The following is an 18,214-nucleotide window of genomic DNA, read 5'->3' as shown; positions in this document are numbered from 1 at the left end:
CCAGCCACTCCTCAGAAGGAAGATGGGGCAATCTACTTCCGTAGTGATACTGCCTCGGAAACCCAAGGAGGGGTCGCTATGAGTAGGGTCCAACTTGATGGCACATAACAACAACAAACAAGTTTAGAAATTTTGTAAACACATAATACAAACTTCACCCCCCCCCCCAAAGAAGTTCAGGCAGTAGTCAAGAACACTAAGGAGTATTTTTACATTATAATGCCTATAGAGACTGGATGGTTAAATACAAATATTCCATGGCTTATACCAATGTATATTTCATGTAATTTCACATTTTAATTTTTAATTTAAAGTGTATGAGAAGCAGTAGCTCTTAATCATATCATCCGAAGTTTGAAAAGATAGTCTTGACAGCTCGGTGGAGCAGTTCTACTTTGCACAAATGGGGTCACCATGAGTTGGAATGGGCTCAATGGCAAGTAACGACTAATGGGAGACCCTAGGTGGTATACAGATGTTCAGCATGCTGGGATGGCTAAGGCTGTGTGTCAACTGGGCTGGGCCATGATTCCCAGTGGTTTCCTGTTATGATGGAGTCATCCTCCATGATGAGACTTAATATAATGTAATCACCTCCACGATAAGATCTGCTAAGAGCAGCCAATCAGTGCAAAGGGAGTTTCTTTGGGAGTGTGGTCTGTTTCCAATATACATGTAGAAGTTCTGGCAAAGCTCTTTGGCTTTTTACTGGATCTGGATCCTGTATCTGGCCCCTCATCATCTCACCTCCATTTTTTTGGACTTGAACCAGCAACTTGCTGAGCTTGGGATTATTGCTTTCCCATCCTGTGAGCCAGCATCCTGCCATCTTACCTGCCAGTCTTGGATCCATTGGCCACCTGCAGCTACATAAATCAGGAGAAGCCTCCAGCCGATGTCTGATTCATGGACTTGGGATTTGCCACCCTATACAGCTGCATGAGCCATTTTCATGAAGTAAATTTCTCTCTTTTCTCTAAGCTTCACTGGTTTTGCTTCTCTAGAACCTAGCCTAAGACACATACTCAGCTACTCACTGACAGATCGAAGGTTCAAGACACCAAGAAGCATCTCAATAGAAAGCCCTGGGGATGGGCTTCTGAAACATCAGTCATTGGAAACGTAAGGAGCTTCCATTCTGACCCACCTGGGGAAGGTGGGTCCTCCATGAGTTGGAATGATTGAGTACATCATTTATAAATGGAAAATGGGCAGGAGAATGAAATCATTCTTGAGTCCATACTAAATGTCAGGCATATACTTCAGATACTTTATATACATTAAATGATTCAATCCTTTCAATTACAAATAAGGAGAACAAGTTGAAGGAGCATAAAGTCACCGAGTCTGTAAGTATTTGAATTTACACAGCACTCTCTACCACCCTCCTGAAAAGAACAGCGCACCAATCACTCTTTCTCTTTTCCTTCTCTGTACATCTTATGGAGGCTATGACAGGGGATGTGCCAGGGAAGTTTGCCACCTACGGCACTCATCCAGGCATTTTCTTTCATTACCTAACCAGTTTCCCACATATCATACAAGCTATGCATTATTATATGCATTTTCAAATAAGAAAGTGAAACTCAGAAAGTCTAAGTAACTTTCTTAAAGTCATACACACAAAGAAACCTTTGCCACCAAGTTGATTCTGACTCACAGTGACCCTATAGGACAGAGGAGACTGCCCATGGGATTTCCAAAGCTGTACATTTCTATGGAAGCAGAGTGCCACATCTTTCTCCCACGGAGTGGCAGGTGGGCTTAAACCGCCAACCTTTTTGTTAGCAGTTGAGCACTTAAGCATTGTGCCACGAGGGCTCCTTTAAAAGTGACATCAATGGTAAGTAATAATGGCAGCATTCAACTCCAATTATTCTTTGCTTCTGAAATCTTACAGTCCTGAATGGCACAAACAGTTAGCACTCAGCTACTAACGGAAAGGTTGGTGGTTCGAATCCACCTAAAGGTTCATTGGAAGAAAGGCCTGGTGATCTACTTCCAAAAAGTCAGCCATTGAGAAGCCTATGAGGCACAGTTCTGCTCCGAGGCACTCTGAGCTGCCGTGAGTCAGAATCCACCTGAAGGCAATACTGTTTTGGGTGAGGGTGGTTCTGAAACCTTCAGTCCTTCCACTAAAACTTTAAACATACTTGGCTTAGGCAATCTCAATACACAGACATTCTTTTGAGTGCTAATTTGTCATGAATATCTTGCTGTAGATATTTTAACATTTTATATAACAAAAGCTCTTGCCACTTTCCTGATTTAAAAATGGGAATACTGAGAAGAGAGAGGAATTTTATTTTATCTCTGCTTAGAAACCTCTCAAATCCTTTGACATGTTTGAAACTTTGAGCCTTTTTTTTTTTTTTTTTTTTTTTTTTGTCTTTTCAGGACAGCAAGATACTGGTTGTGCTGCAAATACATACACACAGACACACACACGAGTTGTACTTGTGCATTCTAATCAAGACAGAGACTCTTACCTGACACGTTGATATGTTCACACCCTCATAGGTATACCCTTCTGCACATGACAAGGAAACTTGCTTGTTCACACTGTAATCATCCCCGTGAACGAGTATCTGTGTTATGTTTGCTGGCAGGGGACATTTTTTTGGACTGCAGGAGATTCTCTCAGGGAACCAATGCCCATCTTTCTGACAGGTGAACGTGTCGATATCTGTATCCATCACATAACCTTCTACACATCTGCAGTGGAAATGCAAAAATGAGTGCAGGAAAGAGAGAACACTCTAATCTGGGACCTCATCTTGGACTTAAGAGACTGTTACAAGGCTAAGAAGACATTGTATGTAATGTATCAAAACTGCCTAGATGTCAGGTGGGTGACATTGTCTGCATAAACATCAATATAACAATGCCAATATATAATATAATATATAATATAACCAGGCCAATTCTTATTTACATTAAAGTTTATCTAAGACTAAAATTGCTTCAAATGTTATTGACATTATTTACCTTTGCTGTAGATATGATTATTGAATTTGTTTTTAATTAAAAAAATAGCTAACAGTTCAAGGAATTCTAGACAAAATTAAGAATAGACTCAAACATTAGCAAGGATATAACATAATTACTATTTATTATCTTCTTTGGGCCAGGCATTGCTCTAGACATCCACATACACTATTTCTTGTAATCCTGAATTAGGATTGTCATGTTACAGTACTACTGGTGTTCAAAATCGGGTCAGCTTGACTCTAAGGCCCTTTATAATTTAAAAAATTTGCATTAATTTATTTTGCAAATGTTTAAATAGAACTTATTCAATTCCAGTCATTGTTCTAAGTGCTTTACAAACATTTACTCATTTAATAATCTGTTACATGAAGCACAGCAGAATATGACAATCGTGACAACTGTATTAGGAACTAAATTTTTAAAGTGTATACATTTCCTTTTTATAGTCAGTGGATTTCTACATAATTGTGGGTAGAATAAAGCCAGTGGCAAAAGCCTCAGTCTCCAGAGAGCAGTCCAGACATGGTGTTTTCTTTTCAACTAGCTTTATTTTTGACCTGTCACTTCTCATTTTACAACTAGACTGCTTGCACCTCTTGGAATTCTAAAGCCATGGTCTTACCTGAGTTTCACTTGACTTTCATAGGTGTGTGTCTCTCCAGTTGCCACTGCATTGGCGGTAGATGGAGGGGGTCCACAAGACAGAGGCTCACAGACTGGATAAGGCTGGCCCCATGTCCCTTTCTCTGTACAGACCAGATGTGAACTGCCTCGCATGATATACCCAGATCTACAGCTGTAAGTTACCACGTTTTCCTCCAAAGAACCACTCTCATTGATGAATGCATTTGATATCGTTGGTGGAGAACCACAGAACACGTGTTCACAATGTGGGAAGACAGTGCTCCATTGGCCATTGGCTACACAAGTGATTTCAGAAAGTCCCAGGAGCTTGAAGCCTTTGAAGCACTGAATCTGGGCTATCTTTCCACAACCAAAATCTGTCCCATTGACAGCTCCATTTTGAATAATTGGTGTAGAACACCTGCAAGGCAGGCAGGAAGGCGTGCTGCCACTCCAGGAACCATTAGAAAGACACTTTCTTGAAGGATTCCCATGGAGCTTATAACCAGGCAAGCACTGATACTCTATGTGTCCCTCATGATAAAAAGAAAAGCCATTAGGGAAGCCATGGGCAAGATCTTCAGGAGATGCACAGTTGACTGGTTTACAGAGAGGAACCTCTGCATCCCAGTTACCACTTGCTTGGCAGGTAAGTTTTGGAGCACCATGTAACACGTAGCCCTCCTGACAGTGAAACATGACCTCCTTTCCAAAGCTGTAGTCCAGGCCATCCATCACACCATTTGCTACCTGTGATGGGGTGGCACATCTGACAGGCACACAGGTGGGAGTGGCTTCACTCCAACTCCCATCGGCAAGACAAACACGACTCCTGGCTCCTTCAAGCAAGAACCCTTCATTGCAAGTGTACTCAACCTCCTTCTGGAAGGTGTACCCGTTTCCTCTCACTCGGCCATTGGCTGAGACAGGGGGTGACCCACAGTCCACAGGAATGCAAATTGGCTCACTGCCATCCCAATTTTTATTTTCCTGGCACGTTCTCCTCTCGGTGCCATTTAGCACATATCCAGGGTTACAGTCATAGTACAACACGCTCAAGTACGTGTAGTTGCTTCCTTTGATGGACCCATTCATAATCGGATTTGGCATCTTACATGAAATGGCTTCACAGTGTGGGGAAACACCACTCCATTCTTTATTCTGTAGACAGAGTCTTATGTTGGACCCCACTAGAATGTGCCCAGGTTTGCAGCTATACTGGACTGCACTGCCCATAGTAGTCTCTGTAAAATGTAAAAAGCCATTTTCAGGTACAACAGGCAAGTCACATTCAATTGAAATGCAGGAAGGTGCACTGCCATTCCAAGTTCCATCTTCTTGGCAGATCAGCATGGGGTTCCCCAAAAGTTCATATCCTGGATTACAGGTATATGCAACCACACTGCCATACAGAAAGGTTGACAAATGTGTAGCAGGAAGCTCCTTCAAATTCTCCAAGGTTTTAGCCACTGCTCTCAAATGGGGAGGAGGGTGGGGCGTCAGATACGGAACTTCCATCAAGTCATCCTCTTGGTCAAAATATCCCTGGCCATCTCTGATCTTAGTACAATCTCCAAAATCTATGTGAGGAGGGAGACCACAGTCTATGGGTACACATGTTGGGATGGAGCTTGACCATCCGGACTCTTCACAGGTCTGCATGGCATGCCCAGCCATCTGGAACCCAGGGAAGCAGCTGTAGATGATCATGGCACCATAGCTGTAATCGGCACCTTCCACAAAACCATTTTCAATGGGCTGTGGGGGGCTACAGTGTATGGCATTGCAAGAGGGGGCATCCACATCCCAATCACCTGTCTCTAAACATGTCAAGGCTTTGGGACCTTTGAGCCTGAAGCCTCGTTCACAGGAGTAAGTAATAGTCTGCCCATAGTGGAGATTTGTGTAAGAGAATTTGCCATTCAAAATCTCCTTGGGCTTTGGACACTCAATGGGTTTACATGTCGGTGTTCCACCAAGCCACTGACCATCTTCTCCACAAAGGGTGGTGGTGTTTCCCACCAATTCAAAGCCTGGCTTGCAGGTGTAGAGAGCTGTGCTGAGATAGGCAAGACCCTGCACATCGATGATGCCATTGAGGATTTCCTCAGGCTGGGGGCATTCTACTGGAACACATTCTGGCAGTGGAGAGCTCCAGGTGCCATCAGCTTGGCAGAAGGCGGTAGGGTCTCCTCTTAGGAAAAACCCATCCACACAAGAATATTTGATAGTACTTCCAACATGAAGAGCAGAAGAAGGAGCAGGGACACCAAAGGAAATCAGTGGAGGAGGGAGGCAAAGGACCATTTTACAAACAGGAAAGGAATCATTCCACTGCTGAGATGGCAAGCATTTCAGGACAGAGGGGCCTTGCAGGGAATGGCCTTCTTTACAGGAAAATGTCACCACTCCCACCTCTGTAGTCAACTCCTTCAGTACTAGCTGGTTTTCCAAGAGAGGTGGCTCTGGGCATTTGGCAGGCACACACTTTTGGTTTGGCTTCTTATTCCATTTGCCAGATTTCAGGCATGTCCAAGAATTATCCCCAATAAGCTCATAACCGTCATTACAGAAAAACTGAACCTTGGATCCTACTTCAAAGTTTTCTCCTTTCGTGTAGCCATTCTGAATTGGGGGTGGTTTTCCACAGCTGAGAGGGATGCACGACAGAGGCGATTCATTGTGCCAGTGGCGATTGGCTTGGCAGATAAACACAGGACTTCCGACTGCTTTGTATCCAGGGTGACACTGATATCTCACTTCACTCTCGAAGATTCTGCCAGTTACGTGCTGTATAAAAAGGAGAAAACAATTAAGTGTAATTTTATACCAGATAATATAGTTAACAAAATATATTGGCTAATAAAGAAGAATTTAACTGAAATGCGTACATTTAAATGAATCAATTAGGACTTAAGAAAATCAGAATTTATATCTTATCTAATAGGTCTGCCTTATTTTTATTCGTTTACAAGTGAAAAGGACAGTAAGACCAATTAGGTAATCCTACATTCATTTTCAAGTGAAAAGGATAGTAAGACCAATTAGGTAATCCTACCGCAGAACTGTTTAACACAGTGCTGAGCCCCAAGTACAAGATCAACAGTCTCTAAACACATTGACAAATTGATGGAGCAACACTAAAAGCTATACGTTACTAAATAAATAAATAAATAAAACCCAAAAAACAAACCTACTGCTGACCAAAGCAACACTATAGTTTATTGTTTTAGTCATAAAAAGGACACCCCCCCCCAGAGACTGGTTCTTTAATGTTGTTAGATAAAATAAAATATTTGTCTTAGATATGGTCCTAAGAGTACTATCAGGGTTTCACCACTCACATACATATTCTTAAATTGCTACTAGCACATAAGGATTGAAAATGAAAAGCCATATTTCATCTTTTAAAACCAAACATTTGATGTTCATTATCTGAGTATTCAAATAAACAAGTGTAGAATATAATGAGGTCATTTTTAGACAGTGCAACACATGAATTTGTTAACCATGGTTCTTTGTTAGTGACATTGGCATATTCTAGCTTCCATGCTAGAGGGAACTTATCACTGTCTGGAATGAACTATTTGTTTTGTTTACTTATTTGTTGCTTGAGTACCCACATATGAAAGCACCATTCCATCACAAGCCAAATATATTGTCAAATGCTAGATCGTCAATGCTTAGCACTGTACCTGGCACCTAGCTGGAGCTCCAGAAATACATGTTCAATGAAGAACAGAAACCTTCTTACACAGCACACTCACCTTCTACCAATGGAAAGCTAATACACTTAATCTAAGGAATTTGCTACTTTTTTTTTTTTTAATATAAAGGAGAAAAATATGTGGGCTTCTAAAAAAGTTTTGAATTAGACTATAACCTGTTTATAATGGCCTTGATTTTGTGGACTACATTCTTATTCCTGTTTTCTTGATGAACTTGATGAGAAGACATGCTAGTGTGAGAGCATGAGTGTTTGGGTGTGTCTTAACACTTTGTCTATCATGATGAAAATACCATTATGCCTACTAAAAGAAGACTGCAGAATCTGCATCACAGTGAATGGATGGTTTATCCCATATGTCATCTAAAAAGAAATAATACAGGTTCTGGGTTCCATTTAGACCTTGATTCCTATGAAATAAAGTATATGCCCATTTGGAATAATTATTAAAATGGATTATTCTAACTTCATATTTAGGGCTAAGATACAGCCACAACGTGCTTAGAATGCCTATATGCTAGTATAGACAGCTATGTATAAAAAAGATTCATAATAAACTTCATTAGCTTTTTCTTCACTCTTCACTACCTATGTATGGTGTTCTGGATGTCATCCCACCATTCACCTGGTTTTCAGTAATTGGTGGCCAATGTGTCAAATCTATTCTTCAGATGGTCCATAAATTCAGGAGGGAGTGCCTAAGGCATCTGACTGCTAACCAGAAGGCTGGCAGTTCAAACCCACCAGCCACTCCTCAGAAGGAAGACTGGGAAATCTATTCTGTAGTGATACTGCCTTGGAAACCCAAGGAGGGGTCGCTATGAGTTGGATACAGCTTGATGGCAGTGAGTTTTAGTTTGATAATCAAGGTTATATTTTGGCTCTTGTGGACTAATTGTCTTCAGCCTCAACTTAAACTCGAATACGAGCAATTGATGGTCTTTTCCACAGTCAGCTCCTGGCCTTGTTTTGGTTGAAGATATTGAGCTTCTCTTTTGCCTCTTTCCACAGATGTAGTTGATCTCATTCTGTGTACTCCGTCTGGTGAAGTCCACGTGTATAGCTGCCATTTATGTTGATAAAGGTATTTGCAATGAATAAGTCCTTGGTCTTGCAAAGTTCTATCCTGTGATCTCGCTGTCATCTCTGTCACCAAGGCCATATTTTCCAACTACTGGGGATTCTTCTTTGTTTCCAACTTTCACATTCCAGTTACCAGTAATAATCAATACATCATGCTTGCATGTTTGGTCAATTTCAGGCTGCAGAAGCTAGTGAAAATCTTCAATTTCCTCTTCCTTGGCTTTAGTGGTTGATGAATAAATTTGAATAGTAGTACTATTAACTGGTCTTCCTTGTAGGTGTACGGACATTATCCTATTACTGACAGCACTGTACTTCAGCATAAATCTTGAAACATTCTTTGTGATGATGAAATGTCACACCAATCCTCTTCAATTTGTCATTCCTGGCATAGTAGATCATATAATTATCTGATTAAAAATGGCTAAAAACAGTCCATTTTAGCTCACTAATGCCTAGGATATTGATCTTTATGCATTTAATTTCATTTTTGACAATTTCCAATTTTCCTACATTCAGGCATCATACACTCTACATTCTGATTATTAATGGACGTTTGCAGCCATTTATCCACATTTTGGGTTTTGCCACATCAGTAAATTGAGGTCCTGAAAGCTTTACTCCATCCACATCATTAAAGTCAACTCTACTTTGACAAGGCAGCTCTTATTCAGTCATATTTTGAATGTCTTCCGACCTGAGGGGTTCATATTCCAGCACTATATCAGACAATGTTTCAGGGCTATTCATAAAGTTTTCCAGTAATATATCAGACAGTGTTTCACTGCTATTCATAAGGTTTTCACTGGCCAACTCTTTGAGAAGTAGATGGCCCTTTCCTTCTTCCAAATCTGTCTTAGTCTGGAAGCTCCTCTGAAACCTGTCCACCCTGGGTCACCCTGATGGTATTTGAAATATCAATGCCATAGTCTTCAGCCTCACAGCAACACACAAGCCACCACAGTATGACAAACTGACAGATAAGTGGTGGTCATTAAAAAGCAAAAAGTCATTAAAAAGACAGGAAAGGAAGAAAAGACCAAAATGGATGTCAGAGGAACTTTGTAACTTGCTCTTGAAGAGAGAGTAGTTAAAGTAAATGGAAGAAATAACAAGATAAAAGAGCTTAACAGATTTCAAAGAGCAGGTCAAGAAGACAAATTCAATTATTATAATGAAATGTGCAAAGACCTGGAGTTAGAATTCCAAAAGGGAAGAACATGTTTGGCATTTCTCAAGCTATAGGAACTAAAGAAAAAACTCAAGCCTCGAGTTGCAATATTGAAAGATTCTACTGGCAAAATACTGAATGATGCAGGAATCCTCAAAAGAAGAAAGAAGGAAGAAACAGAGTCACTGTACAAAAAAGAACTGGTTGATGTTTATCTATTTCAGGATGTGGCATATGATCAAGAACCAATGGTGTTGAAGGAAGAAGTCAAAGCTGCACTGAAGGAATTGGTAAAAAAAACAAGGCTCTTGGAATTGACAGAATACTCATTGAGATGTTTCAACAAACAGATGCTGTGCTAGAGGCACTTACTCATCTATGCCAAGAAATTTGGAAGGCAGCCACCTGGCCAACTGACTGGAAGAGATCCATATTCGTACCATTCCAAAGGAAGATGATCCAACAGACTGTGGAAAGTATAGAATAATATCATTAATATAACACACAAGTAAAATTTTGCTGAAGATAATTCAAGACGGTTGCAGCAGTATATCGACAGGGAACTTCCAGAAATTTAGGCTGGATTCAGAAGAGGATATAGAATGAGGGATATCACTGCTGATGTCAGATGGATCTTGGCTAAAAGCAAAGGATTCCAGAAAGGTGATTACTTGTGTTTTATTCACTATGCGAAAACATTTGACTGTGTGGATCATAACAAATGACAAATAACATTGAAAAGAATGGGAATTCCAGAACACATGTGCTCATGAGCAACCATACAGGACCAGGGGGCTGTCATTTGAACAGAACAATGGGACACTGCATGGTTTAAAATCAGGAAGGGTGTATGTCAGGGCTATATCCTTACACCATTCTTATTAAATCTGTATGCTGAGCAAATAATCTGAGAAGCTGGACTTTATGAAGAAAAGTGTCAGGTATCAGGATTGGAGGAAAACTCATTAACACCTGAGATATGCAGATGACACAACCTTGCTTGCTGAAAGTAGAGATAACTTGAAGTACTTACTGATGAAGATTGAAGACTACACTCTGCAGTATGGATTACACCTCAACACAAAGAAAACGAAAATCCTCACAACAGGACCAATAAGCAACATAACAATAAATGGAAAAAAGACTGACGTCAATGATTTTGTAATACTTGGTTCCACAATCAACACCAATGGAAGCAGCAGTCAAGAAATCAGATAATGTATTGCACTGGACAAATCTGTGCAAAAGACCTCTTTAAAGTGCTGAAGAGCAAAGATGTCTCTTTGAAGATTAAGAGAATCTAACCTAACTCAAGCCATGGTATTTTAATTGCCTCACATGCATGTGGAAGTTGGACAGTGAATAAGGAAGACCAAAGAAGACTTAATGCTTTTGTGTTGTGGTATTGGCAAAGAATACTGAAAGCACCATGGACTTTCAGAAAAATGAACAAATCTGTCCTGGAAGAAGTGCAGTCAGAATGCTTCTTGGAAATGAGAATGGCCAGAGTTCATCTTACCTACTTCAGTGATGTTGTCAGAAGGGACTATTCCTTAGAGAGGGATATTATGCTATGTAAAGTAAAGTGAAGGGTCAGTGAAAAATGGGAAGACCCTCAATGAGATGAGGGCCACTAACATAGGGGCTGCAATGATGGGCTCGGGTATAGCAAGGATTGTGAGGATGGTGCATGACAAGGCAGTGTTTCATTCTGTTGTACATAGGGTCGCTATGAGTCAGAGCTGACTCAGCACCTAACAACAACAACCACAACATCCACCACCTAAGGAGTCCTGGTAGCCTAGTGGTTAACTGCTTGGCTACTAACTGAAAGGTCGGCAACTTCAAGCCACCAGGTTCTCCAAAGGAGAAAGATGTGGCAGTCTACTTCTGTAAAGGTTTACAGCCTTGGAAACCCTATGGGCATAGTTCTAGTCTGTCCTATAGGGCCACTATGAGTTGGAATTGCCTTGAGGATAATAGTTTTGGTTGCTGTTTTGTTTGTCTGTTTGTTTATGGGTTATCCACTACCTACAGATTTTAGCTACTTTTATTTTCAGCCATTAATCTGTTCATTGCATCTGCTCCTGAATCTTGGGTTAGCCACAATGGGCTGGTCCTTCAAGTGATGGAAGCTATGGTCCAGTTGTTAATCAGTTTCTTACCTCCAGAAAGCCATTGTCAATCTTAGGTGGTTCACTGCAAGATACAGGGTGGCATGTGGGTATGGGGCTACTCCATTGTCCTGTGGCTTCACAGGTGCTCTTCTTCTCCCCCTTGATGTAGAACCCCCTGTTGCAGCTGTAAGCCACTACAGCCCCAAAGCTGTAGTTGGACCCACTTGCATAGCCATTCATGATGCTGGGCGGCTCTCCACACCGCACAGGGATGCACTGGATGGACATGGGGGAGGGTTGCCATTGCCCACCTTTCATACATTCAATCTTTGCTGAAGTGTTCAGCACGAAACCTTCCATGCATTTGAAGCTCACAACTGAGCCAGCTGCAAATTTTGCTTTGCTCACAGATTCCAAGATGCTGTAGGAAACAGATGGTGGTTTTTCACAGAAATGAGCAATACAGCGGGGCACGGCCTGACCCTCTGGGGGAACCCACTTGCCCTGAGCATTGCAGAGAAGCTGATGGTTGTCTGCCAGGTTGTAACCGTCTGAGCAGTAATAGAAGGCAATGTCTCCAAATAATCGATGGGCAGTCTCTGGAGAGGCGTGCTCCACATTAGGGGGCTCATCACAGGAGACAGCCAGGCACTGCTGGTTACTTCCACTCCACTTGCCATTGGCCAGGCATTCAATGGTGTCCGGTCCAGCAAGGGTATAGCTATGAGATTGGGAGAAAGAAATAATGACTAAATATGTACTGGGAAAACATAATTGCATCTTCTTATTGTTTTTCTAATCTTCCCAATAATTACTTTACTTTTAATCTCTTTTTATTATGGTAATTATGTATGTAACAAATTGCCACCTCAACATTCTTCACATGTACAATTCTGTGACACGAGGTATGTTTATCATGTTGTTCAACCATGACCATTATCTGCTTCTAAATTACTTAAAATAATATTTATTGTTTGAATATTGGGTTTCTTGATCAAATGGCTTTCCTTTGAGATACATAAATACATCCTGCTGTTACTATTGCTGTTTGTTCAGAAAGATAAGTGGATTTGTTAAGTTTTTGCTATAAAAGGATCTATAATAATTGTTACATATACTTTAAAAAGAAAACTGATATATAAGCTATGGTCTTCTGTGACTCAACTAAAAATTGGAACTCCATTTATCTTCAGATGGTTTTAGTACTACTCTTTGAAACAAGTTCAACTAAACCAAATTTGCTTACATACAGCCCATAGTTATACACTTATGGTTAATGAGCTTTAAAGCAGTGATCATTTCAGTCTCCAGTGCCTCTTAACTGGTGAAACCCTAACCATGTGGTTAGAGTGAAAAGCTGTGTTCTTCATTCGGCTCTGCTATTCATAATGTAATGGAAGATTATCACTAAAGACATATTTGTTGAATCAGTGACTCTATGGGAAGGATTTTCAACACTACTTACAGCTTCTTAGGATCTAAAATATCCTTCTGTCAGATCTAAGCTCTCTTTTCTTCATGCCTGTCAGTCAACATTTAGTCCTTCCATAAATAATTCTTACTGACCTGCTATGTCCCCAGGCATACTGCTAGGTGCTAAAAGGGTCACTTAGTGCCCAGAAGTGATGCCAATGCATTTACTTTTTACAGTTCTCACTCCCCTGCTTCTACCAGGTGCCTGGTGCATTGTAGGTCCCTTCCACCCACAGTGTTTCCTTAAAGGAGAGGTTAATTGAAACATTTTGCTTAATAACTCTGAGCCAGGTGTTTGCCCATATATGATGATAGATTGATGACTTGCAAAAATCTTACTTAAATTACATTCAAATGCTCCCTCAATGAAGTAGAACAAAATACTATGATAGGTAGTGCGGTAGTTAAGGTTGTCAGCTTGGCTGGGCCTGGCTGAGTGGCTGGGCAGCTGGAGGTAGTTACTCCCTCTGACAGAAGTGACCTCTCTAGGTTTCCGAGGCAGTATCTCTACGGAAGCAGATTGCCCAATCTTTCTTCTGAGGAGTGCTGGTGGGTTTGAACTGCCAACCTTCTGGTTAATAGTCAAATGCCTTAGGAGATATAGAGTTCAAGAAAAAAATAAAACTAAAAACATAAGAGTATCCACCCTACCTACAGCCATGTGTCATGCTATGCACAGAAGTGGTCTCAGAATAAAGACTTAGGGTTGTCCCTAACAGCTGAGCATGGGCTGCAGTTAGGGCTGGCTACAATTTGCTGTTTTGTATAAGCTCAGTAAATTGTAGAAAGATCCTAATTTAAAACATTTTTAGATGATTTCTATCTCAGAGGATCCAGGAAGGTACAAAGACAGTATCCTAAAAGTATAAGTTTATCATTAAACAACTCATTATGCCAGGTCTGAATACTGAGTTTACTATCCCTGTTTAGGATGCACTCTGGGTGGAAGTTCCATTTGTTGAGGCTCTTGATGTTTTATAACACAATTTATATCATCAGCACACCTTGAACCATGCATCATTATTTTCACAGGTCTATTGATGTTGCTTGTATACTCACTGGCTGCAAATTACAGGCAACACCGTAGACACCCTTGATTTGTTAGGATCCAATATGCCACCTATGAAATGCTTCCTTTACTTCATGGAACCAGTTGCTTTGAGGCAGAAGCATCCACCTCCAGAACCTCCTTAGTCCTTAAGGTCTCTTGACGACATAAGAACTGTGTTTTGTAACTTGGCAACACTTCATTAAGCCTCTGACCCCTGATCTTCTGGAAAATCTCCACCGACTATTCTTCCCTAATGGAAAATCACAGCAATGCTCTTCTACAGTGTAATGGAAGATTACTACTAAAGACATATTTGTTGAGTCAATGATGCTACAGGGTACATTTTCAACACTACTCATAGCTTCTTAAGATGTACAATATCCCTCTGTCAGACCTAAAATCGTCTCTTTTCTTTATGTCTCTCAGTCAACATTGAAACCAACTCCATTGCCATCAAGATGATTTTTATTCATAGCAACTCTACAAGCTTTCCAAAGCTGTAAATCTTTAAGGAAGCAGACTGTCACATCTTTCTCCCATGGAGCAGCTGGTGGGTTGGAACTGCTGACCTTCTGGTTAGCAGTCAAATGCTTTAACCACTACACTGAAAGCAGAGAATACCAGAAAGCTGTTTACTTGTGTCTCATTGACAATACAATGATATTCAGCTGTGTGGATCATAACAAATTATGGTTAACATTGCGAAGAACGGGAATTCTACAACAATTAATTGTGCTCTTACAGAACCTGAACATAGACTGAGAGGCAGTTGTTCAAACAGAACAAGGGGATACTGCATGCTTTAAAATCAGGAAAGGTATTCATCAGGGTTGCATCCTTTCACTTATTCAGTCTGTATGTTGAGCAAATAATCTGAGAAGCTGGACTATATGAAGAACACAGCATCAGTATTGGAGGAAGACTCATTAATAACCTGTGTGCAATATGCAGATGACATCCCCTTGCTTGCTGAAAGTGAAGAGGACTTGAAGCTCTTACTGATGAAGATTAAAGACTACAGCTTTCAGTATGGATTCCATCTCAACACAAAGAAAACAAAAATCTTTACAATAGGACAAATAAGCAACATCATGATAAATGGGGAAAAGACTGAAATTGTAAGGGATTTTACTTTACTTGGATCTCCACTCAATCCCCAAGGAAGCAGCAGTCAAAAGATCAAAGAACACATTGCATTGGGCAAAGATGCTGCAAAAGACCTCTTTAAAATATTAAATAGCAAAGATGTCACTTTGAGCACTAACGGGCACCTGATCCAGACCGCGATATTTTCAATCACCCCATATGCATGTGAGAGCTGGGGAGTGAGTAATGAAGACTGAGGAAGAATTGATGCCTTTGAATTATAGTGTTGGTGAAGAATATTATATCATGGAGTACCAGAAGAACAAGCACATATATCTGGGAAGAAACACAGCCAGAATGTTCCTTAGAAGTGAGGATTGTGAGATTCTGTGTCATGTATTTTGGACATGCTACCAGTAGGGACCAGCCCCTGGAGAAGGACATAATGCTTGGTAAAGCAGAGGGGCAGTGAAAAAGAGAAAGACCCTCAATGAGATGGAGTGACCCTGGGCTGCAGTGATGGGCTGCAACATAGCAAAGGATTATGGGGCGGCAGAGGACTGGGCAGTGTTTTGTTCTATTGTGACAGGGTCACATGAGTTCCAAAGGACTTGATGGCACCTAGCAACAATAACAACAAAGAAGTAAATATTTTCCAACTGACAAAAAGAAAAAAATAATTAAACTGAATAATGTGATGTTACATATTGACTGGATGAAAATATAACCACTCTCTGATCAAATTGCTACAACTTTGTATTACGTCAGAATGCTGATGTCTGTTACGTTAAGATTTCCAGAGGACATATATCATCCTCTTATTGTATTTTAAAAGCTTTTAAATAATGAAAACGTTTTGTACAGATGATAAGACATGCCCTATAAGTGTTGGCTACAGGGCCAAACTTTTAACCAAAGCAGAAAAAATTGGAATTGGTGCAAATCTAAAATGTTGGAATATTACATTCAATTCTGTAACATTCTGTACTCTCATTCAAGAGGTACTGTGGACACTCCTGCAAATTGTTTTATTCCATATTCCCTACGAAAAATGGCCCATAAATATTACAGTGATGCCACAAAAAGACACATCTTAAAATGTATGGTCTGGAATACATTTTCATGCTTCTGGAATAACAAACAGAAATCCTTTGAAAATGGGCAGACCGATGTTCAGGTATAATTTTCTGGGATTTGATTCCCACACGGAGTGGGAGTCTGTCTTGGCACGCACCTGGGGAGCTTTATGGAAGAGCTGCTGATGTTCTTTTCATTTTAGAAGAACCTTGAAAGAGCAGCACACTATGTACTTAATCAGCTGCAACTTAACGAGGACAATAAAGAGCATAAATCGGCATTAGCAATTAATCCTGTTTGCATTAAAAACAAAGATCAAAGATTTTTTATCTTAGCATATCCAGTAATTGCATTGAGATGTTTATATTTGTGAAGACTAAAACTGGAATAATTTGATTGTGATTTCAGGATGTCAATTTGATCCTTCCCTCTTCCAAGCTTCTCACCGAAGGAGCAGCCACATGACGATGTAGAAAAAACTCAGAAATGGGTGACCACTTTACTGATTTGGGCAAACATCTGAAAACCCCAGTGCAGTGTTTTGATAAAAGAGAAATTTGGCAAGCCTTATTTGGGGAGCAGGTGTAAGTGAGGCTTTGGACTTGCCGCTCAGGATATTTTGCTAGAAAATACTGGCGCCACCTGCTGGCAGTCCTCCACTATTGGGATGGGCTCTCAGTTCTTTGAGTTTTGCTTTTTTTTTTTTGGCTAGGGCATATATCATATCATCTGATTCCTCACAATAACCTGAAGAAGTATGAATGTTTATGAACTAATTTTACATAGGAGAAAAATCGAGGCACAGAGAAAAAAACAAAAACAAAACAAACCACCGCCATCGAGTGGAATTCCACTCATCGCAACCCCTCCTTGAGTTTCCAACGCAGTATCACTACGGGTACCATTAGGAGGTAATGAAGAGACAGTTGGAGTTAGAGAGCCCATCCCAATAGTGCAGGACTGCTAGCAGGTGGCGCCAGTATTTTCTGGCAAAACATCTTGAGCAGCAAGCCCAAAGCCTTGTTTATATTTGCCACCCCAGGAGAAAAATCAAAGCACAGAGAGGTTACACTATTTTCCCAAGGTCACGATTACTGAAAGACACAGCTAAGACACAAAGTCACACATAACCCCAGCAAATAGAAACACCCCTGCTGCTGCTGCTTCCAGTCATGACTACATTATCATCCAGATGCATGAAAGTCAACTGCAGCACATCTGGAGAATCACTGAGGTAGCACGGAAAAAACAATGAGGTACAAGTCAGTTGGCCTGGATTTAGTCCTTCTCAGCATAGTGGCTAAGGCACTTGACTGCTAACCAGAAGGCTGGCGGTTCAAACCCACCTGCCACTCCTCGGAAGGAAGATGGGGCAATCTACTTCCGTAGTGATACCGCCTCAGAAACCCAAGGAGGGGTTGCTATGAGTCGGGGCTGACTCCAGGGCACATAACAACAGTAACAGCCCCCTACTAGCCTTGAGCCCCCATGACAACCCATCACAATCTGCTCCCTCCTCTCAGATCTCACGGCACTTCATTAGACTCAGGCCTGAAAGCACTTTGTACTCTGCTTCCTGGTTTAAAAAAAATTCTCTCTGAATTCATTGAGATCATTAGATGTTAAAACACTTGGACTTTATTATCTTTTTTTTTTTTTTTCCAGACATGTCACGTTTAAGGTGTGAGACTTAAAGTCTTGCCTTTGTTTTGCAGATGACTAATGGGAGCTCTGGTAGCATAGTGGCTAAGACACTTGCCTGCTAACCAGACGACTGGCGGTTCAAATCCACCAGCCACTCCTCGGAAGGAAGG

General features: G+C 40.8%; 1 protein-coding gene across 1 annotated transcript in view; it reads right to left on the bottom strand.

The window, feature by feature from the left end:
- SVEP1 (sushi, von Willebrand factor type A, EGF and pentraxin domain containing 1) overlaps positions 1-18,214 on the bottom strand; it is a 239,190-nt gene that overhangs the window by 59,221 nt on the left and 161,755 nt on the right. Inside the window, exons 37-39 of the mRNA XM_007936774.1 lie at positions 11,762-12,434; positions 3,614-6,405; positions 2,490-2,715 (exon numbers count right to left, since the gene is read on the bottom strand). Coding sequence (XP_007934965.1) covers positions 2,490-2,715; positions 3,614-6,405; positions 11,762-12,434 — 3,691 coding nt within the window. The remainder of the gene's footprint in view (positions 1-2,489; positions 2,716-3,613; positions 6,406-11,761; positions 12,435-18,214) is intronic.

Source organism: Orycteropus afer, unplaced genomic scaffold (genome assembly GCF_000298275.1).
Source record: "Orycteropus afer afer isolate SDZICR_OR568_19922 unplaced genomic scaffold, OryAfe1.0 scaffold00037, whole genome shotgun sequence".
NCBI lineage: Eukaryota > Metazoa > Chordata > Mammalia > Tubulidentata > Orycteropodidae > Orycteropus > Orycteropus afer.
The sequence above is the reverse complement of the archived record's forward strand: the minus strand, read 5'-3'. Positions and strand labels throughout refer to the sequence as shown.